Source organism: Spea bombifrons, chromosome 3 (genome assembly GCF_027358695.1).
Source record: "Spea bombifrons isolate aSpeBom1 chromosome 3, aSpeBom1.2.pri, whole genome shotgun sequence".
In the NCBI taxonomy this organism is placed as follows: Eukaryota; Metazoa; Chordata; class Amphibia; order Anura; family Pelobatidae; genus Spea; species Spea bombifrons.
This window is the reverse complement of record NC_071089.1, coordinates 24,289,591-24,317,056: the sequence shown is the minus strand read 5'-3', so window position 1 is coordinate 24,317,056 and position 27,466 is coordinate 24,289,591. Positions and strand designations below refer to the sequence as shown.

General features: G+C 38.7%; 3 protein-coding genes across 4 annotated transcripts in view; 2 read left to right on the top strand and 1 right to left on the bottom strand.

Moving 5' to 3' along the window:
- The first annotated feature begins 3,148 nt into the window (after positions 1–3,148).
- LOC128483929 (glycogen phosphorylase, brain form-like) lies at positions 3,149–4,970 on the top strand. Its single transcript, XM_053460250.1, has 4 exons — positions 3,149–3,390; positions 3,496–3,630; positions 4,141–4,207; positions 4,544–4,970. Exons 1-4 carry the CDS (start codon positions 3,149–3,151, stop codon positions 4,694–4,696), a joined length of 597 nt encoding a protein of 198 aa, XP_053316225.1. The 3' UTR covers positions 4,697–4,970.
- A 4,135-nt stretch (positions 4,971–9,105) lies between these two features.
- On the top strand, positions 9,106–10,065 carry LOC128483928 (E3 ubiquitin-protein ligase TRAIP-like). The gene has a single exon (XM_053460249.1). It carries the CDS (start codon positions 9,106–9,108, stop codon positions 10,063–10,065), a length of 960 nt encoding a protein of 319 aa, XP_053316224.1.
- Positions 10,066–15,272: 5,207 nt separating this feature from the next.
- ABHD12 (abhydrolase domain containing 12, lysophospholipase) overlaps positions 15,273–27,466 on the bottom strand; it is a 38,765-nt gene continuing 26,571 nt past the window's right edge. For both annotated transcript variants that reach the window (XM_053460632.1, XM_053460631.1), the window contains exons 7-13: positions 20,728–20,857; positions 20,052–20,089; positions 19,744–19,823; positions 19,049–19,131; positions 18,371–18,449; positions 16,904–17,031; positions 15,273–15,364 (exon numbers count right to left, since the gene is read on the bottom strand). In XM_053460632.1, coding sequence (XP_053316607.1) covers positions 15,331–15,364; positions 16,904–17,031; positions 18,371–18,449; positions 19,049–19,131; positions 19,744–19,823; positions 20,052–20,089; positions 20,728–20,857 — 572 coding nt within the window. In that variant the 3' untranslated portion in view covers positions 15,273–15,330. The remainder of the gene's footprint in view (positions 15,365–16,903; positions 17,032–18,370; positions 18,450–19,048; positions 19,132–19,743; positions 19,824–20,051; positions 20,090–20,727; positions 20,858–27,466) is intronic.

The window sequence follows — 27,466 nt, the reverse complement described above, 5'->3', positions numbered from 1 at the left end:
ATCTTAAAGATAAAGCAAAATAATTGTAAAATATCTTGTATGTGTCTTAACTACATATTCACCTTGCAGGAATCAAGAAGGACCCATCCAAACTCTTTGTGCCAAGAACGGTTATGATTGGAGGAAAGGTAAAATGATAAACTAAACTGGCATCCAACCTTCATGCCTTGGTGCCAAACATTTTGGTTACCATTGCTTCTCACATACAAAGAGTTGTACGCTTATAATAATCTCCAGAACTGCCACGGAAGGCTAATTCCAATATAAATGTTACAGTGATTGAGAATTTATAAGGAGTCTGTATTCAATTAACCTCATCTCTGTTGCCCTTACAGGCAGCCCCTGGTTACCACATGGCTAAAATGATAATCAAGCTGATCACCTCTGTTGGAAACATCATAAACAATGATCCTGTTGTTGGTGACCGATTGAAAGTCATCTACTTGGAGAATTACCGGGTATCACTAGCTGAAAAAGGTACTATATGGAAAAGCTTGGAAAAGAGAGAATCTATTGTATAGGAAATATGTTTTCTCCACATCAAAACAAAGAAACCAAGAGCCTTTCTAAAAAGAGCTCTCACCCCCAAAATTGACTCAATAGGCATTCAAATATTTTTTAAAAAAAATCTAGGGGCTCAAATGTGGCTTTAAGATCTTGTAGTTTGCTTTATCAAGCTGAAAAAATAGAAATATTTAACCCCTTGACTGCCGTCGCTAGCAGTCCCAGTCAGGTGCTAACGACGGCACCATGCCGTCGCTAGCACTATCTTACCTTTATGGAGGTCTATGGACCCCCATCACCACCTACCCCGGCGATCTGCCCCTCATATTGAAGGGCATCACTGGGACCACCCGATCCGGCCGGTGACCTCGCGCGTAATGACGCGATGACGTCACCACGCAACTTTATTGAAAACAGACAATTGTCAGTTAAAGAGGTATGGGGGCATGCTGCTTAGATGCCTGTTTCTCAGGCATCTAAGCAGCTACAGACCCCCAACACATACCGTTGGAAAGGTAATCGCCTCACCTTTCCAACGGTGATAAAAGAATACAAAATATTAAGTAAAAAAAATAAAAATGTACAAAAAAGGTTAAAAAAAATGATTTGGGGGTCTCTAAAGGCAGATAAATAAAGATCAAAATTGCCTAGAGACCCCCAAATTAAATTATCTAAACATAAACTAGTTTAACTTTAAAAAAAAAAAAGTTTAAGTATTCTAGCTAAATGATCACTGTGGTAGCCAATGTTACCACAGCGATCATATAGCTATGAAAAAGTCACATTCCCTTTTTAAAAATGGCCGATACTAAATTTTAACCCCATGATCCCTTTGGTCATGGGGTTAAATTTAGCCAATGGTAGAGGAAGGCAATTTTTGAAATCCTGATGAACTGCAAATATTATTAAAATCAGCCATTTAGCCTGTGTGGTAGGTGAGTAACCATCTCATAGCTGGAGCGCCTTGCATTTTTACTGCAAAACTTATTTTTGCTGTAAAAGTGATTTTTTTTTCTCCCTTTACCATCATTTCTTTGGGATTGTGAGGGGAAAGAATGGTGTGTGCTTCTGCGAGTGAATGTATGGAAAGTATGGTATGTGTGTTCTGCGAGTGAATGGAGATATGAAAGGCGTATGAATGGTCAGTAATTAGGGTTGAAGCCTTGACGTGGCATTACTGCTCACGTAAGAAGTTAAATTATGGCACAAAAGGTACATATTTGCAAAAACTACACCCCTTGGCGCATCAAATGAGGGGCTGCGTGTGTTTCTAGTACAAACCTGGAGTGTGCAAGACACAAATGAACAGGTCGCTATGGTTATAAAAAACATATTTTCTAGCCAAAGCGACATATTCCATCATTATTTGTGCACTCAACTTTTGTCCTAGAAATACATGTAACCCCTCGTTTGAAGCTCCAAGGGGTGTAGTTTCTTGAAATATGTACTTTATGTACCCTAATTTAACTTCCCAGATGTCTAGACCACTTTAACTTCAGATATGGCAGATTGGAGAATCTTGTTAAAAAATTGTCTTAAAACATTTAGGGGTGATGCCTGCATTTAGACAGCTGTAGACAGCTGGAAAGTTAAATTATGGTACATAAAGTATATATTTTCAGAAACTACACCCCTTGGCGCATCAAATGAGGGGCTGCAGGTATTCGTAGCACAAGACTGGAGTGCGCAAGACATAAATGAACTTGTCGCTTTTAATTTAATTATTTTTTTTTTTTTTTTTTAGAAGTGTGATATTCACTTATTTGTTGTGCACATCAGATTTGTGATACAAATACAACTAAGACCTCATTTGCTGCAGCTGGGGGTGTAGTTTCTAAAAATATATAGTTTTGTTGGCATATTTTAACATCCCAGGCAGCTAGAGCTGTTTAATTGACGGCAGCCATGCATTCAATTTAAAGATGAATTTTGTGATAGTCTAATAAATTTAACTTTTAGCTATAAAATATTAGAAAAACACAGTCTACTGTTCTCAATTTCTGTTTATTTTAGACCGGTTACCTGCTACAAATATTTAGCAACACAGCTTTTGATATTAGAGTTTAGAAAAATAACATTACGAACTAGTTTTTATTGAGTCGGAAGTGAAAAATTACACTTTTTTCCCATTTTTGGCTTTATTTTGCAAACCTAATGAGACATACACATATAAAAATGGTATATTTGGATATCTACTGGGTGTGCTGAAAAAAACAATATATGGTTTGTATAGTTTATTCCCAAGAAATTTACTTCTAAACGCGTTTAAACGTGAGATGCACCAAAATGCCGAAAACCAGCTTAGCACCAGGGTGGGAAATGGCTTAGCAGCCAAGGGGTTAAATACAGAAATATTTATGAATATTATTAAACATTGAATTCTGAAATAATTATACACAGAATAATTAAATGACTGTTTTAACATATACATGCGTTGAATGTTAGATCTATCAATCTAGAAATGTACTCCCACGTGTGAAAGAGACTCTTGTTTATGCCTATATGTATTGAGTGGGTGACACGGGGATCCCTGTTCAGGGACTCTGCTTCTCCTGTGTGTCTGTTTTGAATACATTTTATCTGGACAGCATTTCCTGGCCTACTTGACTTTGCCCTCGTGCTTTTCTGTGGATTCAGTTGTTCCATGTCTAATGGATATCCCCCTGTTGTGTTCCTAGTTATTCCAGCAGCTGATTTGTCTCAGCAAATATCCACCGCAGGCACAGAGGCTTCTGGCACTGGCAACATGAAGTTTATGCTGAATGGAGCACTCACCATAGGGACCATGGATGGGGCTAATGTGGAAATGGCTGAGGAAGCCGGAGAGGAAAACCTGTTCATATTTGGCATGAGAGTTGAAGACGTCGAAGCACTGGACAAGAAAGGGTTTGTATTTGATTTGGCATCAATTCATTAAACCAGACATATTTTTAATTCAGAACTGTACGATTTAATTGCAATAATCTTATTATTTTTCTAATCTACCATAAGGTACAATGCGAAGGAGTACTACGATCGAATCCCTGAGCTACGGCAGGCGATGGATCAGATAAGGGATGGCCGATTCTCTCCAAGGGAACCTGATCTATTCAAAGATGTTGTCAATATGCTGATGAACCATGACAGGTAAAAGCAGAGAAATTGTCCGCTAGGATATATATAGGATGAGCAGGGTTGATTCAGGAGTGAAATACAGTTCATTCTCCTTTATGTTGTACTGTGTTATATGGTGTGCATACACAGTACAACGTAAAGGAGAATTAACTGTATTTCATTCATTCATACAACGTAAAGTAGAATTAACTATATTTCATTCATTCATACAACGTAAAGGAGAATGAACTGTAAACGATGAATGAAAGAAATATGGTTCATTCTCCTTTGCGTTGTACTGCGTTACATGGTGTGTATACAGTGAGACGATCAGGCTGTAGTATTGCCAAAGCAGCTGCAAAAACTCACTTAACCTGCTTTACATCATGTGATGAGCGATTCGACGAGGTCTGTCATTGTTCTAATTTAGAATCGTATATTGGATTCATGTGCATCAAACTACAATGCGGTTGGCAGGAGACAATGTAACTGAACCTGACTTCTTTGTGCCATTTGCTAACATTTTGCTTATCCTTTGAACAGGTTTAAAGTATTTGCTGATTTTGAGGCTTATATAAAATGTCAGGAGAAAGTGGATCAGTTGTACATGGTAAGTGTAATAGCGAATACATTTTTATTTTTATAGTCATGTCTATGAGTTTTTGTGGTGCGTGTTAAGCACAATATCAGTGTAATTAAAATTTGAGTCCAGTGACACTCTAGATCGTCATTAATAACCTCACACGGTTTAGGTCACTCTGGCCTTTTGACAAACATGCTACACTTTTTGATCAAATGTATACCGTATATTCAGAGGGAAACTGGGGACAGCTACAAACAGCCAGGTGACTTCCAACAAACCACCCTACTGGAGATGGAACCATCATTGCAATTTCTTTTTTTTTAATTGTGAGACTTCCTAAAATTTTAATTATTTTTGTTCTAGAACCCCAGGGAATGGACAAAGAAAGTCATCAAGAACATTGCGTGCTCTGGAAAGTTCTCTAGCGACAGGACAATTAGCGAATATGCAACTGAGATCTGGGGGGTCGAGCCATCAGCGGTGAAGATTCCCCCTCCCAACATTCCCAGCGAATAAAGCTGAAATGAGTGCATGTGCTCTGCGTTCTCCACCACTAGTTTGATTGGTTCAGAATTAGTTTCTGTTCACGAGTTGTTACTTAGAACCACTTTCCACTTTACTTAAGTTGTATTCTTGTCTCTGGTTAAAAAAATGCTTTCATTGTGTTGTCCTACGCCAGCTGCCCTAAGCCTGCAGTCGCAAATGAAATAAAACACTTTAATAGTTAAAATATCCTAATTGACCCGAGAGGTTCCAATAGTAATGAAAACATACTGGTAAGCCACATGTGAACTGGAACACTTGATCCCAATAAAAAATCCAAGAGGCAGACGGAGAGCAGATACAGTTAACATGTTTTTCCCTGCCCACAATTTTAAAGGTATTATTACAGTGCGAAAAACCGATTCCTTTTAACCCAAATTTTTTTAAAATAATTTTTTTTCACATCTACAATAAATAACCCCAAAAAGATTTTTTTCTTTTCACCAGTATAGCTGAAATATATGAATACCCTGTCACAGCTATTGTGCAGGTAACACAGAAGTATGGCAGGTTTGTACAGGACACTCGCTGTCATGTAACTATTAGCCAGAGATGTAAGGAAAAGTGTAGCCTGCAATAAGTGTTCTCTGTGCTTAAATGGTTTTGCGACAGAAGCCATTGTGGGACAGAATGTTGGATGAAGACACACAATGTAAGCAGAAGTACTGTACTAGAAGCAGTTTTGCTAGTTCTAAAGAGGTGAGGTGCTAAAACTGTCAAGAAGAATGTCTGTAATTCAACATACAGCTGTGTGATGGGCGAAAGAAAAGACATTTCTGTGTTTCGTGTTCTATTTTGTCTTTGTAAAATCAGAATTGTTCTAGCGTTTGTGTGTTATATTTAAAAAGTACTGTATTTGTAACTAAAGGTTTGCACGTCAACTCAAGCCCCGTGCTTTTGGATCCTGATCCATTTAACTTTCTCAGTGGATAATTCTATGTTTCTGTGTAATTACTGTATGCACATCAGTATAGGAAATGGTTCCAGATCCCTGAGAACACCAAGGATCTGTATGGTTAGTAAACACATGATATTAAAAGTTGTCCCACGAAGATCAGATGGGCATCCTGAGGCTGTCTGGAATAAAGAGTAAATATCCCTCAGATACCAACTAAAGGAACAAATACATACTTCAAGTCCAACAGTTGGGAAATCTATAATTACATACACTTACCATCTTCAATGCCATCAAGGGGATATGTTTGCCATTTCTCTGCTCATCGCAATGGTTCCTTACATACAAGGACAGCCAAAACATCAAAGCGCAGTTTAGTCGCATTGTCTCAAAAACATGGCAGGGGTTTAACGCGTGTGATATCTGGTCTGTTTTATTTTTTGCCTTTAAATATCAGACGCAGGAAACATTTTAGCAAACTTAACACTAATACATAATATTAATATTTCTGTTTAAAGTTTTGAGGAATTTTCAATTCAAGCAGATTGTGTAAAGAGATGGAGCATAGAGGTCTTTTGGACATACATCAGTCGCTATAGAAAATATCAAACATGATTAAGATCCATTTAGTGTTTTGATATAAATGGTGCGCTAGGAAAAGGGTTATAGAGCCCTGTCCTACTGACACCACATCAATAATAACATTTCTTAAAATATCTGCTCTGGAACTTCATTGGAAAATAAGGTGGAAATGTGGAGCGATACACAGAAATATTCTATAAGTGGCCTATAGAACCCTATAGGTATAGGCGGTCAAACTCTTTCACCCATACCCATACTGGTAGTTTCCGTGGTTAGTTTATGACATATGTCATGACATGCAATATATCAGGAAGGAAATATTGTCTGTGGGTGGATATTCAAAATGTCCTCACTTCCCGGGGGGGGGGGTTTGCTCAACTTTCTATAGGGTATAGCACAAGGGCATGTTGGTAGACACCTGTAAACATTTGCATAGATGTTTATATAAATACAAATATTGAATGAAATAGTGAGGGAATGTGTGAACTACCAAGAATGGTCATGTGATAGAAATACCTGTGAATTGAAGGAATGATTGAGATCAAAACAACAGATACCAATGTAAATGAGACTCCAGAGATACACATATTGTGCTCCCCCTTTGTGCCACTCATTCCCCTAAGTTTCCAATACTTAATAAACATATAACAAGCCAAGCCCCTGTCCCTTGTTCTTTGTGTTCGGATAGCAGCAGGGTACTGGTGATTGTATCTGAAAGAAGTGCGTGTGAAGGTTACGGCTTTGGGATTAGAGTTTTGGTCCAAGCTGAATACTTGAGGGTCATATGCTGGTTCTTAAATTGTATTCAGTCCCGCCAATTTATATGTACATTTGCTTGTAAAGTAATCTCTAGGGGTGAGGTGAGTCCAGATATTGTTCTTACTCACTTTGCCTAGATAAATGCAATCATATATCACTGATCTGGCCAAAGGACACATCTGGGGCAGCTGGTACCTTTTTAGACAGCCATGTGGGGATAATTAGTATATTATACCAATGGAGATTTTTTTAAATAAGCAGTTTATTAATGTTATATCTTGGATGAAACTTACCTTTACACCATAGGTTACGTTCTGTTACCTCGCTTTGATAAAGCAATTTGCAAATACCTGTCAGGTTCTCGTGTTCCCCATGCCTCAATGCTGGTTATCTCACAACAGAAGCTTCTGCCTGAGCCAGGCTGTAAATCTGCAAAACGTATACTTTGGAGTATCCTTCCATACGTAGCATTCTACAAGCGCTGGTCAGAGAGGACTATGTGCTGTAGAGGTAACAATGATTCCTCAAAAACAATAAACTTATACCAATAATATTTCAAAAAAGATACCTTAGAGACGTCAACTGGCATCCTAGAATGGTAACGATTCCTTCTAATGGAGACAATTAAGAAACAATAATGGGGTCTCTGGAGGAAGATGAAATATTTCTGTTGGATGCAGCCAAAATCTACAACTATAATAAATATTTCATAATAATGTTGACTCAAATACAGTCCTTGAAAAATAATTATCTTTTATTCCAACACACATTATTATTATTTGGAGTTGCTGAGTGACAATAATATATAATCCTAAAACCTTCACCTAAAGGGGAGAAAATGACAAGAATGGACCATGCTCAGTATGAAATTGTGGCCAAAATACATAATACTTCAAAAAGACCCTACGCTTGTATTCATAAAGAACTGCAGCGAATATTGAATCAGATGTTAAACTCATGGGCACATATTTGAGAAACCTACCATCTCTATTTCCCAATGCCTTTTATGAGTGCACAAGTCCCCCCCCATTGAAATCTCAACCTGTCCCACACTACAGCCGCGGTGTCATGCATCACAACCCCAACGAACCCCGTCTCCTCCTGGAAATCATACACATAAAGAAGTAACTTACCTCTTTATTCCATGAATGTACCCGTTAATGGAGGCAATTGCAATCACCAAAAGTAAATGCACACAAGTTTATTGATTTCCAGAAAATATTACCAAAACTGAGGTTTATACACTTTTAAACGATATTGGAAGCTGGATGTTATATATTCCAATGTACATGTGCAGCATGCAATGAGTGGTGTAATTATTATTATAATCTTTTAGTTATATATCACCAATAATGTACATATTTACAGTACTATGTTTAGATCTACCAGAACCATTAATATACAACATTATTGCATAAACTGAAAGCTAGCAACATATATTTACTAAACAAATACACAATGTGGATGTTCCATCATTTAGTAACATTGCATGTGAGACTCATTTATCAAGCCAACAGCTCCTGTGACTACAATTTCCTTCTTTCTGGGGTCATTGCCTGAAGCTTCATTACTTGCAATTCCAGATCCAGCCACCAGGGGCATCTAAAGACATCAAGCAACAATTTATGCTAAATCATGACACAGTGTAATATGTCATGTGTTGTGCATTCGAGGTTGTATCAGGGCCCAAACCTGGTGAACGTGTTCCTTAACACAACTAGAAATGTACTTGTTTTCCATGAACATTTGATATATATATATACTGTGTGTACACTAAATAGAAAGGAGGAAAATGGTCAAAAGACACAGCAAAATTGTAAAAATTTCCAAGTCATTAAGGGGTTAATGACTTGCTCTACAAAACAATGTAACTTTGTCATTTTTGCAACAACAGACACACTTTAAAGCAATATAATATCCATCATGTTTTTAAACAGAATCCTTACATGCCATCTCAATCACATAAACACTCACTGATTAGCAGTTTAGAGGTTAAACTTTCTCAGTCATGGCTGCTCTATGACATCAGAAACATGAGAAGAGTCATAGCAGGGATCCAAGAGTTCCGTGTGCACATTTTTCTTCGCAGTGTAGAGGTGAATAGAGGCGAATAACGTAATTAGAGAGATTACAGAAAGCTGCAGCCATGCCCCTTTGGGCAACATGCAGTATTTGCATGGACTATTTGGATAATAGTTGTGACGTGGCAGCGATTTGTTGCGGGCACACTTTCCATCAGAAGTGCATCATGCAGTGGTTTTGCACTAGCCCCAAAGTATCGTGCCCACGATGCAGAAAGGAGCTGAAAAGCAGCAAATGTTTTCTCGAAAAGTTGTATTTTGATGTGGGAGAGCAGGATGGTCCTGCTCTTGACCCAGAATCTTTAAAGAGGGAAGTCGACCAACTGACTTCCCAACTGCAGGAACAACAGCAGCGCATTGAAGAACAGCAGATGGAATTGAAAGCGAACATGGAGGAGCTTGAGAGATATAGAAGGGAGATTCAATCTGGAAAGGACATAGAGACGCTGCTGGAATCGCAGACAGTGGAGGTACAGATGGTGGTGACACAAATGGGGACAGGACCGGAGGCATTTTTAGACCTAGCTTCGTACAGCCTAGCTATAACGAAAGATTACAACGATTTGAAAGCGGATCACAAGGCCTCTGAGGAGATGATTGAACATCTAAAATCAGAATTAAACATCTCTAATGAAAGGGCTCAGAGCGTTGTAATCGAGTATGAAAAGTTACGAGAAGAGCAGAATACCACCTGGAATACTCTTATTACTATCCAAAAAGAGCTGGCTGTCAACAGGAATGATGTAAAAAATGCAGAGGAAGTTATTGTGAGCGTAGGAAAGGAAGCAGAGCCGTTGCAGGAACCATTCATCTCCCAACCACCATCAGAAGGGGCCATAAATTGCCTTTTTTATAATAACCTCGCACCACCTAGACTTCAGAGATCCATCCTCTGCCTCGCAGATGACATCTTGCGTAAGACCGTTACCCCACCAACAACAACCAACGCCGCTACTAGACCTGAAGAATCTGAGAGGCTTCTCTTCTTTGGACTGCGGCAACCAAAGCTTGGCTCCCCTGGTTAGAGGGAATAATAACATCAATTCTAGTGAAATCTTGTGGATTGTATTGGATATTTAGATTCCTTAGAATTAGTAATTAATAAATAGTTAAATGTATAGTTGTCTTCTGTGTGAGTTGCTTTAGTATATAGTGATGGGGTTATGCATTACCACCATATCCGTTCAGTAAATGGTATTTATTTAAACGTAATTTATTTATAAGTGAATAGTTTATTTTTTCAGATTTCAATTTTTTCCAAAAAAAAAAAACCAAAAAACTTGTACTTAATCTTCATGAATTAATCGGTAAGCAGACCTGGAGCTGCATGGTTGGAGCGCTGGAGCCTTCCTTTAAATTTTATTGTTGTTGGGACATCTATTTTACGCTTTCATTCTCTGTAGCAATAAAACCGTCTCTGTCCCACTACCATTCATAAGAGTGATAGAGCGCCACCTTGTGTACACTATATGACATGACACATAAATCCCAGGGTCTGCTCCATGCGCCCAGCAAGCTTATGTTCTGGGTGAGCTTATCTCCCTGTGCCAGTTTGTTTTTTAATTTATCAGATACTGCATCATGGCTCAAAATCACTTTCAACTAAAGCAGTTACCATTTTCTAAGCTGAAAAGGTAGAACATGAGCACACCTGTATACCCAGTTACTACCTGTACCTTTTAAGCCACCAACATTCTCAGGCTCATTGCTTCAGTCCTGTTCCGGTTCCTGTTCCCATATGCTCCAGTGTTACACATACCAGTGTCCAGGTACTAGAATCTCAGCTCCCTCTCTATTGTGCTGCTACTGCTAGAAACGTGGACCTGAAGTCCTGGGGAAGTGGTTGTTCAAAATCAGTTTCAAGTCAAAATGGCCAAGTCCCTTGGCTCTTGTAGTGGGGGAGGATGTCCACTATAAGAGTCATCTAACATAGTGCTTTTGTGGTTGCCATCTCTTAGACCCTTGGTGGCCGATGCCTCTACACAGCTCCTGTGCCATTTCTGTAACATTTAGTGTAATTCCGATGAGGTTTCCCCAAAGCCTTGCATGCCTCCATTCAACCTCCTTGCACCCGTTATTCGTTAATATACATGTTTTTGAGGACCACCTTTCTGAACATTCTGGAGACAGGTTTACATTTTGTTACCAATCTAGTACTTGCAAGAACAACACAAACAACGACGACAGATACTTTCACAGGGTTATGGTATTTATTTAAATTACATATTGGTAGAAGAACATTTGATCTTGCGCTGTACATTTCTAAATCGCACATCTATGCCACCAATCTAACAGGAAGTGTTCCATAAGCCTTATAATCATAAAACACCTAAAATATGGGTTTTCCAAAACTACATTTGCAAAGTTTCTATTGATTCAGCAGCAAGGCCTGGAATGTAATTACAACCCTAAGAGTTGTACAACAACCCCCCCCTAAAATCAGCCATTTTTAAGCCCACAGCTCATGACATGCTTATTAGAAAACACGGTCTAACATGGAAGCATAATCTATAGATTCAACAGCATTCATCTAATGTAATATCTGGTAAGTTAGTGCAATATACATTAAACAATGATAAAATAAATCTCCCGGCTATGCTGAAATAGCTTCTTTGTAGATTTAGTTTACTCGAATTCAAGTGTGAATTAGGGGGGTTTTTTTCTACGAAGGAACCGTAGTTCAGCATGAACCAGTCACTCAATGGGTAGTCAAACAATAAAAGCTGCAACACCCTAATGTCTGGAAGGTTTTAATACTCGACCCTAACCTCTCCACACCCATAAAAGCCAAGCGATAATCCTGGAACGAACACTTTAGATGTTGTGGATGTGATTAAACGTTACTAGGAGCGTATAAACTGAGAATAGCTTTGCTTTGGATATCTCCTTGACGTCCTTCAATAACTTTGTATCTCAGCGGGTAAATAAAAAATGGCACCCGTTTTCCAGCTAAGTTTACCTAGGGCCAGAGTGATCCCAGCCACAATCATTTCAGAATCCAAAACTTGATAAATATTCAAGTTATTTTTTATAATTTTAAACTATAGATGGCGTAACACCTCCAAACACCCAAGGCACAGACAGGCAGCAATCTTTTATTTGCCCTAATCCCTCAGGGAAGACGGCATGTTTATTGATAATTGTACAAAAACCTATTTCTCCGATATATATTATATAGATATAATCAAAATAACCTGGAATGTGACCAATTCTGTTGGAACAGACGTTCCCTTGGACTCAGTCATACCACCTACGTTGGAAGTGACATCATTTTTATGAATTTGGGGTTATCATTTCTTGATTCATATAGCGCCATCATATTCCACGGCACTGTACAACGGCAAACAGGAAAAACAAGTAGCATATCACACAACAATCATGCAAAAAGTGATCACCCTACTAACACAAAGGAATGGTCTAAGCAGGATCATCCATGGTGTACTGATGCGATATAAATTAATAATCAGTAATAATATGGTGACCTTAAGACCAGAAGTAAATATACATTATTAACAGGGTGCCAAACTGATATAAAGGGTTAGTAATGGATGCAAAAAGGTGACATCAAAATAGTGAACTTGAGCCATATGTCAAATGTCACATTTACCAGTTTACTGCGATATTAATGACCGAAATACAATGATCTTGGATGACATTGACTAAATCCATAAAGTATGTGAATAAATTAGAACCTGAAAAGCATTCATGTGAACATCAACACGTGAGTCCTTACCTGCACTCACATGAAACCATCTTAAGCATTTGCCAAATCTCGCTGTACATGCTGTAACATGAAAACTATATCACCAAATGAACGAGTAAATGAAAAAGCCACAAAAAGACCAACCGCAGCATTCCCAGGAGTGTAATGGTGTGTATTAAATGGGAACGCTACTTTAATGCAGAAAGCAACAATATGCAGAGTGTTTTAAATGGTGGTTAGAACCACATGGCTTTCCCTACTACTCCAACAGCCATGCAACTTTGTTTTCTACAGTAGATTAAAAAAAGGGAATTTGGCTCAGAAATGCTGCTTCTCAAAAGCTGCTTCTTGTCTACTTGTTGGCAGCACTGCCAGTTCTAATGTGCTTGCAGCGCATGCACAGGTATCCAGGATGGAGCCCTGCTAGCACCCACCTGTGCCACTGGCACTCTAACCGGCTGAACTGGTTCCATGCCGTAAACCTGAAAGGAGTGGAGCCAAGAGCCAAACAAATATCAAGTATTTAGGAGAATACATTTCATATAAAACGAGACATCGCCAAAGGAGAATGACCGACTATTACTAGTAGCTGCACACTTGTCGTGTGTTTTAGCCCGGTTTCCCTGGCCCAATCAACTAGACAAACACACTTTCTTGTGTTAAACAGAATGGCTCAGTCATAATCACACAGAGGGACCATCTACCTCAAATGTCAATACATGAAAGGGCTTCATTAAAAGTCATAGAGAATCAGTATCGCGTTGAAATTATACTATAAGATATTTTCCATGTGACTGTTTTAATCGTTCCAATAATGGGTTGTTTGAGAAAGAGTTCAGGGTCTGTTATTTGGTATTTTCCTAAGCATGTCCCGAAAGTTTTTATTCCAAAACAACTTTTAAATTAGGGACATTTAATGTTCAAGTGACTAACAAGCCTTTGCAATCATCATATGTAACATTATATTCATGTATGTGTACATACATACATACATACAGTATTTTTGATTCTTTTGTGGTTCAAAATCAAAAGGAACAAAATGACAGCAACTTTTTAGACTGGCAATATATCAGCAAAGTTCACCTTAGATGCCACCAATGTGTATGGTGTAAAACATAATATATTATATAATATAATATATTTATAAAACTACCTTCTGCTCGTGCATTTCGATTTCTAATAAATGTAACTGTTTTGAAACTTATTAAACCTGTAGACCATCATTTAAATAATGTGAGTGACCCTCATATTTGCTTTCGAACGAGGTGTTTTATGTCCTAATAAGGGTTTTCATTATTATTTTTGAGCCTGAGACAGTTCATTCTGTGTAACACATGAAATATACACACTGTAGGCATGCAGGTCCATATTTAGAAGATAATACTCACTTTTTTATGTAGTAACAAATGGGGCATCAGGCACACAAACATAATATTAATAAAATTAAATTTACTGTAAAATGAACCATTCATATAATAAAGAAGAAGAATGCCTCTATTAAGAATGAAAAAGATGTGAGGCACGTATGGAGCCGTACATGCCGTGCTGAACATGCTATCGTGTGTATGTGTGTATGTGTGTGCGTGTATGTTCGTGATGACTTCAGGTATCTACCAGAAGAGACTGTTGTTATGATCTGATGACAAGCAGTGATCCATCATATAGCAAACCTCAGCAAAAATATTACCACGTTCACCCAACAGCACAAAGTAAATAACTGAGACACCTTATATCACATGGTAACCAAGAAAACAACACATTCTCAGATCCCCTCCCCCGAAAGACTGCCCAGTTTCCAGATTTTCTAACAATGTGCAAATCCTACAAATAAAGACATAATATTATATTGAGGACACCCATAACGCGTTGGGTTGAAGTACCCACAAACCACTTTTCTTTCCCCCTGTACAGTCTGATGCATGTTAGTCTTAAAGGGTTAGAACGTAAGAACAAAAATGTATGATCTGCTGTTTGAATACTTAAAACTTAAGCAACGGTTCAATAATAATAAATTACCGTGTACTTGATAAAACTTCACGCATGCATGAAAGGTTAGCTGCGTTTTAGGGGACAATAATATTGGTCGCAAAGCCATCATGTGGCTGCTAGTAATGGATTCCTAGGGAGCCTTAACATCCCAGTTACATGCATCAACTCTTACTGGGACATCTTCCCAGCTTCCAGTCTCTGAATTGTAACCTCATGTTCTTCTCTTATAATTAGTCTGTTTTTGAAGAAGGAAAAAAAAAATCAACTCTGCAACAATAGAGAGCGAGGTATTCGCAGTGGTGGACAATCCGTTCTTAAGTTGGTTCTTCTGGCAGCTGAGATGTCTGTTTTTTTAACCAAGTCTATGTTCCCTGCTCAGTAAACATATTATTCCCATTAATGTCCATCAGCTATAGTCCAGTTGAAATATATCCTGACATTTTATCCTGTTCATGCCAGAATGCATTCAATCCCATCCGAAAGTTTAAGCAACAAATGTAGCAAGCAACTGAAGCTTGTTGTTTATTCAGTGTTCAAACATTTTTGGTCCGTAGTCATGCTGAGGGTTACAGGAGATGTCTGCCTGGTATTGGTGACTTTATTGCTGATGCTCTGTGTTTCCCAGAAAATCCCTGTAGAAAAGAAACACATGAGGACGCGTTGAGCTTACAACTCTTGGTACAGCAGGTTGGCTATTAATCTATCCCAACTAACCTGGGAAATTGGTGACGCAGCCAACCGACTGGTCCCCGCCACCGATTGTCCTTCAAGAAGTTCTGAGTGTCCACCAGCAGTACTGGCTTTATCTATACCCTTACTGCAATATATACCTGGGTGGTCCTTATATGCTGAACAGGCAGGTTACACGATGTTTATAGGCAACAACAAAAAATTCACTGTTATGAATAGGGATAACAATAAAATGGATTTTTTCCTAGATGATATTCCACGTGAATGCCCACTTCCATTTTAACTGCTGTTTTCATGGACTCAAGGTCACGGATACCCGGAACAAGGTCACGGGTACCCGGAACAAGTATGGGGCCACTTTAGGGGTTGAATTCTTCCATGCACCAAATTATCATCCTGTGAGCAGGTGTTGTGGAGATAAGCCCGGGTTGCTGCTCACAGGAATAAGGAGGGAGCAGCCAGAAAAGTGAACAAGTAGGTTTAAAAGACATACTCTTCTCTGCCTATTGGCATCAGCTATATTGCGTGTATATTGCTGATATTGTCTGTTACTATATGAACCAAAAGGCTGAGGGCTGCTATGTGTATGAAAATGCCGGGTGTATATTTTTTGTCCCAGTTTGCTCCTGGTCCTGACTGTCCTGTTTACTGAAAGTGCCTGCAGCTTATTAAGTAAGAAAGTTCTCGAGAAGCCATAAAATGCTGGAAATAATAGAAACATAGAAAGTGACGGCAGATAAGAACCAGTAGGCCCATCTAGTCTGCCCAACCCCCGAGTACTTCCCTTTAGTACCTGCATTCTTTATCTAAAGTACATGTTTTAAACCAGTCCTCGGAGGTCCTTAAACAGTCCATTTTTTTATCCCAGCTTTTTTTTTAATAATTAAAAAATCAACTACTTGGTTTCAGGCAAAGATTGACACAGTTCCTGTTGGTGTTCCTCAATGACAGGAGTCTTATAAGAACCATTCATCTCGTTCTAATCTGCCCATTTTCCTGATGTAAAGACCTTAATCAGTACTTGATCTTGTCTTTAGGATAGCTTTATGTCTATCCCACACATGTTGTTCTACCGTTTGATCTCATCCCCATACTAGACTGTCTCTTTAATTAAACATTTCAAACTGTTACAAAACCAGGTTGGGAAACCTATAATTGGCACGTGTCAGTATTATGTATATATGTATTATTTTTAAAAATAATGATTAGGTGGTCCTTTTTGTTACCCTTCCCTAAAACCACACGCAGCTCAATATCACCCAAGTTTAAATGTCTCTCTCTTTGAAACATAAATAAAACAGCAGTGATTCACACCCTTCCTCCCAGTCCTTACACAATAAGACCGTCTGGTAAATTGCCCAGAATCCAGCAATGATAACAGGTTACTGCTCCTATCGGTCATCGCAATGTAGGCCATGCCAAAAAAAAAGAAATCAACTTATGTTATGTATACAGAGTCGGACTGTAATGTAGCAGCTCACCTTAGTATCTGGCGGAGCTCAGGACTCCTATAAATGTACTTGTGTCTGTATCCGAGATCTTTGTGGAAGGGGACAAACTGCACTTTGAAATCACGTAAACTTCTTGATGGAGCAGCAATGTTGTACAACTGCAGAGATAAAACCCAACGGAACAGTGACATACCCTGGGTGGTTTTATTTACTAAGAAGGTTGGAATACATCCGAACACAACAGATGGGAACACAAGTGAAACCTGGACATGCTGTAACTGTCCTGTACGGTGCCATATGCTAAAACACTGCCATATGCGAAAACACCAGCCAGGCGTGTAATTAATAGATAATTGTGAATGTAAATAGTACTATAGTAATAATATGATTTGTCTATTACATAACAAATAGCCACAATACGAAGGGCAAAGCTTTTGCTCATTAGCATACCTGGGAACTCTCAAGGTCAAGAGGCAGATTCTCAGGGTCACACAGTCTGGATGACTCCTTCTTTCTATTCTGCTATGATCATATCCAAGAATCCTAGTATATAATGGTTGCTATTCCTGCTTGAATGCAGGTGACTCAATTAAGTGTATCTTTAAATAATAAGAAGTCAATGTTTCCATGAGGATTGTTTTTAGAGCCATTTGGGCAACATCTGGAGAGTCGCTATATAGAATCTTCACAATGGGCTATTAAAAGCTTCTCAGCGTCTCAGCATGAACTCATTTAGAAAGTTCCCCGGTATGCTTGTTAGACCGAAAATGCTGAGCCAATAATTGTGAAGAAAGCTTATGTTAAAAAAGAAATGATCTATGTATCTATTTAAAATGATGTAAAATATGGTATAAGAAAAATCCCGTGCAAGAAATGTTTTTTTTTGTCTTATTTACGACAAACTAACATTTTCTGGATGAAACAAAAGGTAATCTCAGGAATCGTGCTTACATGCTAGCGGTACCAGGTTTTGGCTGCATTACAATTTGAGTGAAGATTAAAAGACTGGTTCATTAAACTCTCTATAAACCAATAAATAATAGGACTACAACCCCAATGCTGCTGCTTTATCAGTTTTAGATATGCTGTTGTAAAGATTAGGAATTAAACAAAGCTTTGAGTTATTGCAAAGGTAAAAAACATGTTTACGAGCCCTGCAATAAGAAGATCAATGGAAAAAAATACTCATGTACATCAGGGGCCTGGAGAAATATATAATGAGTAACTCCTGTATGATCACTGGAAGCTCATTCATAATACCGGAGATCAAATAAACAGATGAATTTTTAATCACTGCGTTCTTGTTAACTCCGGACCACCCTGGCAAGTTCTTCATCTTGTGGAGCACACGCTGAGGTCAGAAGGCACAAAGCTTGCAGAGGCTGGGAGTTGCTCAATTAATTCACAGAGCAGTTCTACTTTCTATGCCATGGAGTTAGCCTTTTCATTTTAGGATGATATTATATGCATGGCCAGGAACATAAGGATAACCAGTACCTTTCTACCGAGATGGAAAGGAATAACAGGATCATCTTCTGCGTGTAGAATGAGGAGAGGGCACGATATATACTTCACACTGGAGAACGCAAAGACAATAAAAATAAAATCAGAAAAGCATCATTAAAACGCATTTTGGGGTTCTGTAAAGAAATAGCTTCTTTTCTTCTTCTTCAAAGTTTCACCTCCTTTGTTAAGATGCTACCTTACACATAGTATAGTCATATTTGCATTATTTAAAAGGACACTCCAATCATCACATGCACTTTAATGCATATGATAGCCAAGTGTCCCCTTTAAAATTATTTTCTATGCATTTGTCTCCTTTCTACGAGCTAACTCCTATGCTTGGAGGAGCTGAGCGTGGCTGAAGATGTATCCGGTGTGCCACTGTACATGATGCGATACCAGTCAGGAGCCAAAAAGTGCCATGAAAACTGGGCCATGGAAGTATATTTCAACATAAAGACTAAAGCATGTATATCAATGTAAATACTTTAACATGCATTCTTCATCAGTGGGGCTGCATGGAACAAAGTAGCTGTGAACCTCTAGATGTACAAAATGTTTTTTATAAATGTATAACAATCTTTGCTGCTGGATCTAGGTGTTAGTGAATACAGTGTGACTAATGTGTCATGGGGATTTGACATAGAGGTTAAGAACTCAGCAACTTACTTCTCATCATTGGCAAACTTTATTCCACTTGCAGTGATAGGATCCAAGAAAAACCAGTCAAAGCCTGGAAAATGTCTGTATATCTGAATGAACAAAAGAATAGTTAAGCACCAGGCTGATTTGACTATATATAGACACCAAGCCTGATCTTAAAGTATGGGTACTAGGATATACAATATAATAAACCAAAGAATCCAAATCTGGACCTGCCCAGGGAAGCTGGAAGGCAGCGGGGTCACGTAATCTGAGGTTATGTTACCCTGCAGATAAATGCAAGGCACGCACATTGTCCGAGCGCCATAGAGAAAGCTGCTGCCAGTGAGGTAAGAGGGGTGGAAGAGGCAGTATAGAGAGTGTATAAGTATTTGTGTGTGATAGCGTATGTATGTGTTTGTGTGTCAGCATGACTGTATATGTGCATGACTGTATGGATGCATATGTGTTTTTGTGTGAGCATGTGTAAGTGTGTGTAAATGTTTTTTTTGTGAGCATGGGTGTGTATGTGTGTGAGCATGGGTGTGTATGTATAAGTGTGAGTATGTGTGTGCGTATGTGCGTTGGCGTGAGTGTATAAGTTGTATGAGCCCCGCTGTGAGCTTTCTGAAGAAGGCACTTAGAAGCTATACTTTTTGAGCATTTCCAACCTTTTTTCGTTTTAATAATGATACATAGTACATTTTTATGTTTGTACTTGCCACAGAAAATGGATGACTTTTTGCCTCTTCTCGGATATTGGTAAATGGTGATTCCAAGATAAGGGCATCAGGTGGGGTTTCTGGGGGGCAAAGTGTTTCTCCATTAGTTTCAAATAGAAGATGTTAATTATTAATGCGGCTACTCCATTGCTTACATTGAGCTGCACATACACAGGAAAATACTATAGTATTTATAGAAAGGGATGGCAGGGCATATTTTTTGCTTCTCAAAGTCAAAGCTCCAACCCAGCAAAGACCAACAAAAGACTTGAGCCCAGAAAACAAAGTAGAAATAACATTTACTTTACCTCTTTCACAAAGCCTTCTTACTAAATTGGTTGCAACTCTGAAAGTAACAAACAGTTAATGTTATGTCTGCCCGATATCATATTAATAAGAAATACAGTTGAGATTTTCTTTGAGTGCCTTCTGGCACAAGATCTACCCAAAGCAAACATGCAGGTTTACACAACACCTAACAAAACTCTATCTGCTATTTGTTTTCAAATATCTTGTTCTTCTAACATGATATTTCTAGTTTCTATCTCCTTCTCCCATAATAAATGTATTAGATTTAAACAATTTAGGACATTTACTTCTATCTCACAGAATCTATAAATTGGTCAATTAATGTTCACAAAAACTAAGATGCACAATTTGGCACAGGCAGGACCCGTCACAGATAAACAAAGGGTGCAGACATGGAAACATGGTCCACATGTGGACATACAAATGTAAAACATTGAGACGGTTATGTTTTTTTACTACAGCAAGGCCTAAAATGAATGAATCTTTGCTTTTTTGCATAGTCTACGTAAAAAGCAGACATCGCCAAAAGGTATTCGAAAAACAAAACAAAATGTTTGGCTTGGCTACGCACAAACCCTTCATACCCAAGTAATTTATGGATTCCGACATTTAATAAATTGCAACTGCTACTGTTCCTCTGCTTGATAAATGCAAAACATCTAAACAAGAACTTACCCCGTGCCTAGGGAATGCCCCCATATGTAGACTGGATTATCACCACTTCGGGCTTTTATCCAATCAAAGACATGGAGGGCATCATAGGTCATTCCACTTTCTGATGGAGATCCCACAGAATCTCCCCAACCTGAAACAAAAGATGAAATATAATCAAATATTTACTTTTCTATACGGGTTTCTATAGGTATCTGCTGTATGTTTAAGGGGGATCCGGCGTTCTACTTCATGTGCAACTGAAGAAGTGTTCCAGAATGAGATGCTAGGTTAATTACCCCGTGCTTACATTGTGAGGAGCTCTTTCCCCTAATTAGTCAGAAGCATTGCGAGCGTGCAAGCACTCGGAGCACATCTTCCCACGTTCCTTGTGTATTATTACCCCTGTTGCTGAGTAAATGTACCCAGCTGCTAGATGTCCATCCTGATGAATTTGATGCATTTTATCTTGTGTAGGAAATAAGAATTTTCCTTTTCTCTTCTGACGTGGGACTTGCACAAGAGTTTTTAGACAGCACATTGTTACAACCAAAGGCTTTTCAGTCCTTCGGTAATACACAAATGTTATACAGACCAGTAAGGTATTGCAGATTCAGCAATGCAACCAATACAAACCTCTACGGAAGAATTAGTGATGACTACACAACAATGCATTGAACTGGACAGACAGCAATTACTGGGTATTAGGTGCTTAGGGTTGGAGAATATAAAAGCAAAATAAAGCTACGGTATGTCTGAATTGGCATGTGCTCTTTTACAATTATGCACAAGCCCTATTTGCATACATTTTGTATTTTGTGCACCGGGGTTCCATATACTGGTATCTACAAAAGACATCCAGACTCTGGTCAATCTGCTCACCTACCAAACATCTGGGGAGATTCTTGTAACTTACTGCTTAAGAAGAATGGTCACCATCATGTGCTCTGCTTCACCAGGATAAACACAATGTTTAACACAGAGGCCTTGGCCATATCAGGGTCATTGTCTTAATTAATAATAATAAAAAAACATGTATTTTTGGCATCCAAACACTACAGGCTACCAATAACGGAAACCACGTGAGAAGGTGGTGATGTGTGGTCCCATTTGTAAATGCATGGGGGGAGTCTACAGAATCCCCTCAAATTCACGCACGAGGGTTTCTGGTCAAATACAGTATCGGGTCTTCAGGCTGCTCTGATTTTTTAAGTAGTAATACCAATGAAACCGTTGTACAGATCAATTCCAGGGAAGGAGCTCAAAATTATTGGAAATAATAAAATAACATATCTACTATGGCTTATTTGTTTTGCAGCACCTTTAAGCGCTGTTCCCATCAATAAGTCTCCCATACATTCTGACCTGTCTGAATAGCCACCCTTTCCACGGGAGACAGTCACCACTAAAGCATGGAGTTGGACAGTCCTTCGAAAACAGAAAAAAACTGAATAAAAGGCCCACACCTCTCAAATGCTGCCAACAGCTAATAAAAACTTGGCAATGCTGTCAAAGTTACTATAATCTCCAAACCCTCAAATTTGTATTCCTTATATTTACAAAAAATACAGAAGATCACCCTTTTGCTATCCCAAACCAATCATTTAGTTTAGCGTACATTAAAAACATCCAATGACAAAATTAATTATTTTAAATAAAACGACAGATGATCTCCTCAACATTTTACGGTCAGCGGAGCGATTGGTCTTACATTGTTTGAGTTACTTATTAGGTACACTAATGACTTAAAGTGCACAACAATAAACCAACAGCACAATGACTGTGACATTATACAGACGACCGGCTTCATTCAGCTGCATATTTAATGTATGGCAGACAGAACGCACGAGTGAAACAGGCTTTGGCTGGAGGGCTTAAATTATTGAGCATGAACGGCTTTGTACATACCTAGAAACGTCCTAATTGTGCTGACTCCAAGTCTACTCAGAAATTAAACCTTTAGGAGTCAATCACAGCAATTCTATATAGTGACTTCTTAATTTTGGTAATCCTCATGGAAACCTTAAAGGTAAACAGTATTAACAGGCGTCACCTCCTGACCGTGAGAAACTGTTAAAGGAGTACTCCATTTTCATGTTGGGAGTCCATGTTGTATTGACTTCAGCACTTTCTACTGCAAGCAACTAGTTACTGGAATAAGATAATTCCATCCTATTTAACTCCTCCTCCAGCTGCCGCTACTGAATGCAGGGAGCATACCTCAGTATGCTTCAGTGAAAATCACGTTCTATAACTCCAAAAACCACAGAATGCGTGCTCCGATCTGAAGGAAGTAAAATGTAATGCACTCAAAAATAAAAAAAAAAGCAATTTTGGAAACTAGGCTTTTAAAGGAATACAGGCAAAGAATAAAACTGCTGGCTCTCTGGTATTCTTACACACTATAACACTTGCATTAGCCAACTCAAACAAGAATGTCCATAGGAAGTATCTGCATAGATCATTACCATAAGGAGACGAGAGCCAGGGTACTGACGTATCATCAAGTAGAGCAGCATTATTACCATATAATATTCTAGGTCAAACTACAGAACATTGCCAAACAGAAGCAGAAGGCACATGATAATGTGCGGAAGAACACAGTGAAGATGCCGGCTGTCCACCCACACAAAATGATGGCGGAAGTTCTCTGCCTCCCACGTTTCAATTAATGCTTCTTATTTTAGAGATGAATGAGCTAGCTATTCCTTTCCTCACATTGCGGAATTTGTGACCATTTCACTTCTCCTACAATCTGATTAATTCCAAGCCCAAAAAAGCATTGCAAATGTAAGATGATAAAAGAAGAATTTAAGGAATCCGGATGCAAGGGTTTTTGTGCTACAAAAATTGAATACAAAAAAAAAATCTATATTAATCGATATATATCTTACAGCCTTCTGGAACATACCCCCCCCCCCCGCTCACACAGCCTTTACTGTGCGAACAGAGATCAAACAGGCGGCTCAGCCAGCGGTTTAGCAAGCTCGCCAGTAATTGAGCCAAATAGGGCCTTTCTTCCTATCGCACGTGCGATAGGCATAGGCAGGCTACATCAGGGGACAGGAGGCTTAATGGCCAGAAAAACCCCAAAGCGCGAAAGAGAAAAATTTTTTGCAAAATTCATCAAAAATCCATTTTAATCTATATTAGATTAAAAAGAATTTTTGATGAATTTTGCTAATTTTTTATCCCTTTTGCGCTTGGGGGTTCACGTGCGCATGTGCTCCTGACACATTAAAATGTAAAGACACCCACAAAAAAATAATGTTGGCAAGAATAGATTATTTTTTCCGCAAATTTGTAAACTGTGTGTCAACTGGAAAAAATAGAAATCTGAAAAAATAAACTATTCATTTATAAATAAATTACGTTTAAATAAATACCATTTACTGAACAGATTTGGTGGTAATGCATAACCCCATCACTATATACTAAAGCAACTCACACAGAAGACAATTATACATTTAACTATTTATTTATTACTAATTCTAAATCATCTAAATATCCAATACAATCCACAAGAGATACAGCTCTTTCACTAGAATAGATGTTCTTAAGCTTGTTATTATTCCCTCTAGCCAGGGGAGCCAAGCTTTGGTTGCCGCAGTCCAAAGAAGAGAAGCCTCTCAGATTCTTCAGGTCTAGTAGCGGCCTTGGTTGTTGTTGGTGGGGTAACGGTCTTACGCAAGATGTTATCAGTGAGGCAGAGATTGGATCTCTGAAGTCCAGGTGGTGCGAGGTTATTATACAAACTGCAATTTATGGCTCCTTCTGATGGTGGTGGGGAGATGAATGGTTCCTGCAACGGCTCTGCTTCCTTTACTACGCTCACAATATCTTTCTCTGCATTATTTACATCATTCCTGTTGACAGCCAGCTCTTTTTGGATGGTAATGAGAGTATTCCAGGTGGTATTCTGCTCTTCTCTTAACTTTTCATATTCAATTACAACGCTCTGAGCCCTTTCATTAGAGATGTTTAATTCTGATTTTAGATGTTCAATCATCTCCTCAGAGGCCTTGTGATCCGCTTTCAAATCGTTGTAATCTTTCGTTATAGCTAGGCTATACGAAGCTAGGTCTAAAAATGCTTCTGGTCCTGTCCCCATTTGTGTCACCACCATCTGTACCTCCACTGTCTGCGATTCCAGCAGCGTCTCTATGTCCTTTCCAGATTGAATCTCCTTTCTATATCTCTCAAGCTCCTCCATGTTTGCTTCCAATTCTCTCTGTTGTTCTTCAATGCGCTGCTGTTGTTCCTGCAGTTGGGAAGTCAGTTGGTCGACTTCCCTCTTTAAAGATTCTGGGTCAAGAGCAGGACCATCCTGCTCTCCCACATCAAAAAATAACTTTTCAAGAAAACATTTGCTGCTTTTCAGCTCCTTTCTGCATCGTGGGCACGATACTTTGGGGCTAGTGCAGAACCACTGCATGATGCACTTCTGATGGAAAGTATGCCCGCAACAAATCGCTGCCACGTCACAACTATTGTCTAAATAGTCCATGCAAATACTGCATGTTGCCCAAAGGGGCATGGCTGCAGCTTTCTGTAATCTCTCTCTAGTCACGTTATTCGCCTCTATTCACCTCTGCACTGTGAAGAAAAATGTGCACACGGAACTCTTGGACCCTTGCTATGACTCTTCTCGTGTTTCTGATGTCATAGAGCAGCCATGACTGAGAAAGTTTAACCTCTAAACTGCTAATCAGCGAGTGTTCATGTGATTGAGATGGCATTTAAGGATTCTGTTTAAAAACATCGTGCAATGATGTATATTATTTTGCTTTAAAGTGTTTTTGTTGTTGCAAAAATGACATTGTTTTGTAGAGCATCAATTCCCACTGACACATTTTGCTAGCCAATCAGTAAATTAAATATTTACATTAAATATTATTTATTCTCACAACAGAAGGGTTAAATTGTCTGCCTTAACCCCCTGATTACCAGGAAATTTTTACAATATAGAACCAGAGCGTTTTCTGTGTCTTTTGACCATTTCCCTTCTTATTTAGTGTACACACAGTATATATCAATCAAATGTGCTAACAGGATTAGCTCCTGCACCATTGGAACACAGGAGTGATCAACAGCAATTAACAGATGTGGGAAAGGCTGAACTTAATGATGAGTGTCTTTTTTCAGCCTGTGTAAATACATATATGTAACAATGTAACTCTTGGGTTTTTCATTTTCCCTTTTGAATATTTCTCACTGTAGAATGAATATATAATGAATGAATAACCCTTTGCAGATTAATGGGCAGCAACAATTGCTTGTCTATCATGTAAGCTCGTTGAGCAGGGCCCTCCTTGCATGTTGTCTCTGTAAGTCAAATTGTTATGCTACATACTACTTGTTGTGTCCTGTCCACCCATTGTACAGCGCTACGGAATTTGATGGCGCTATATAAAACAATAAATAATAATAACGATAATAGCTGATATCTTTCCTCCTTCGCATTGTGTTCACATCTGAATGCTCCAGACCAGCAAACTGCTAAAACTTCAGCTTTTATAGGAGTGGTGACAATTATTATTATTATTATTATTATATCATCATATGTAAAAGCATAGAATTCAAAGAGGGTGTACTTTCTTTTACACACAACTGTACATAATAAACCCGGTCATCATCTTCATTATATGGTGCCGGGATATCACACTGTATCCCAATGTTCCATGTCTTAAAGTCATGCAGCGCCTTTTAAGCGCAGCCTGGTTAAATGGGCTGCTTGGCATCTGGGGGCTGATCACCTAAGTGAGAGATCTATATTGCAGTTGGACAGCAGAGAGACACCCCCCCCGCGCGCGCCGGTCCTGTCCCCCCTAATCCTAGGCGGTTTAGGCCAGTATACAGCCCTACATAAAAAATAAAACTATTGTATACAGACGTGTGGATATTGAAATAGTTGAATCGATAAGGCAACGGTTGAGTGACAAGAAAAAAAAAAAAAGGTAATTTTATATAATATTATAGGCCGAATGCACCTCTTACAAGAGAAGGGGCTCAGGGGCGACAAAGGCAGCAAATGCATAATCAGGTATACTGATGAATCCTGCCATGGGGGGGGTTAACTTTATGGGACACTCAGCTGTCAGAAGCATTATGCGCATGTGACGGCTGCAGTGTCCCTGTATGAAATCCTGATATTCTTAGTTGTAATGTTCTAATTAATCCCAAGTACCTTTTCTGTTCACTGCTGACAGCACAGTACCTTGGCAGTATACTGTGCCTTTGGATTTTTACATTTCTCAACAATGCCATGCTCTCTATCATTCTTTTTATTTTTTATCATTTTTTTTATTCATTACATATATTGGGCTTATTCCACCAGGAACACATATCATGTCTGCAAAAATAAAGAGATGATGAGCATGTTGGGAACATGTCTGCACCAGCTTTCATTTTCTTTGCAGTGAAATATAAATAAAATAACCAGGGGTTTACCTAGAGTATTTGGCACTCGCGACGGATCCTATGTGTAGCACCCTTGACCAGTGGCGGCTGGTGGGTAATTCCAATGGGGGTTCACAATATATACACATTTTGAAAATGAAATGTACAGTCACGACATAATGTACAATTATGTCACAGCTCTTTCTCTCATAGTTATATATATTTAACAATCAATGGTACCATAGTATCTGTAACCATGGATAAAGAAAAGCTAACATTCCTTTTCATAGTCTCATGAAAATCATCATGGTTAATATGGTTATTTTTAACAGTGTAAAAACACAGAAATAGAAATTCAGATGTT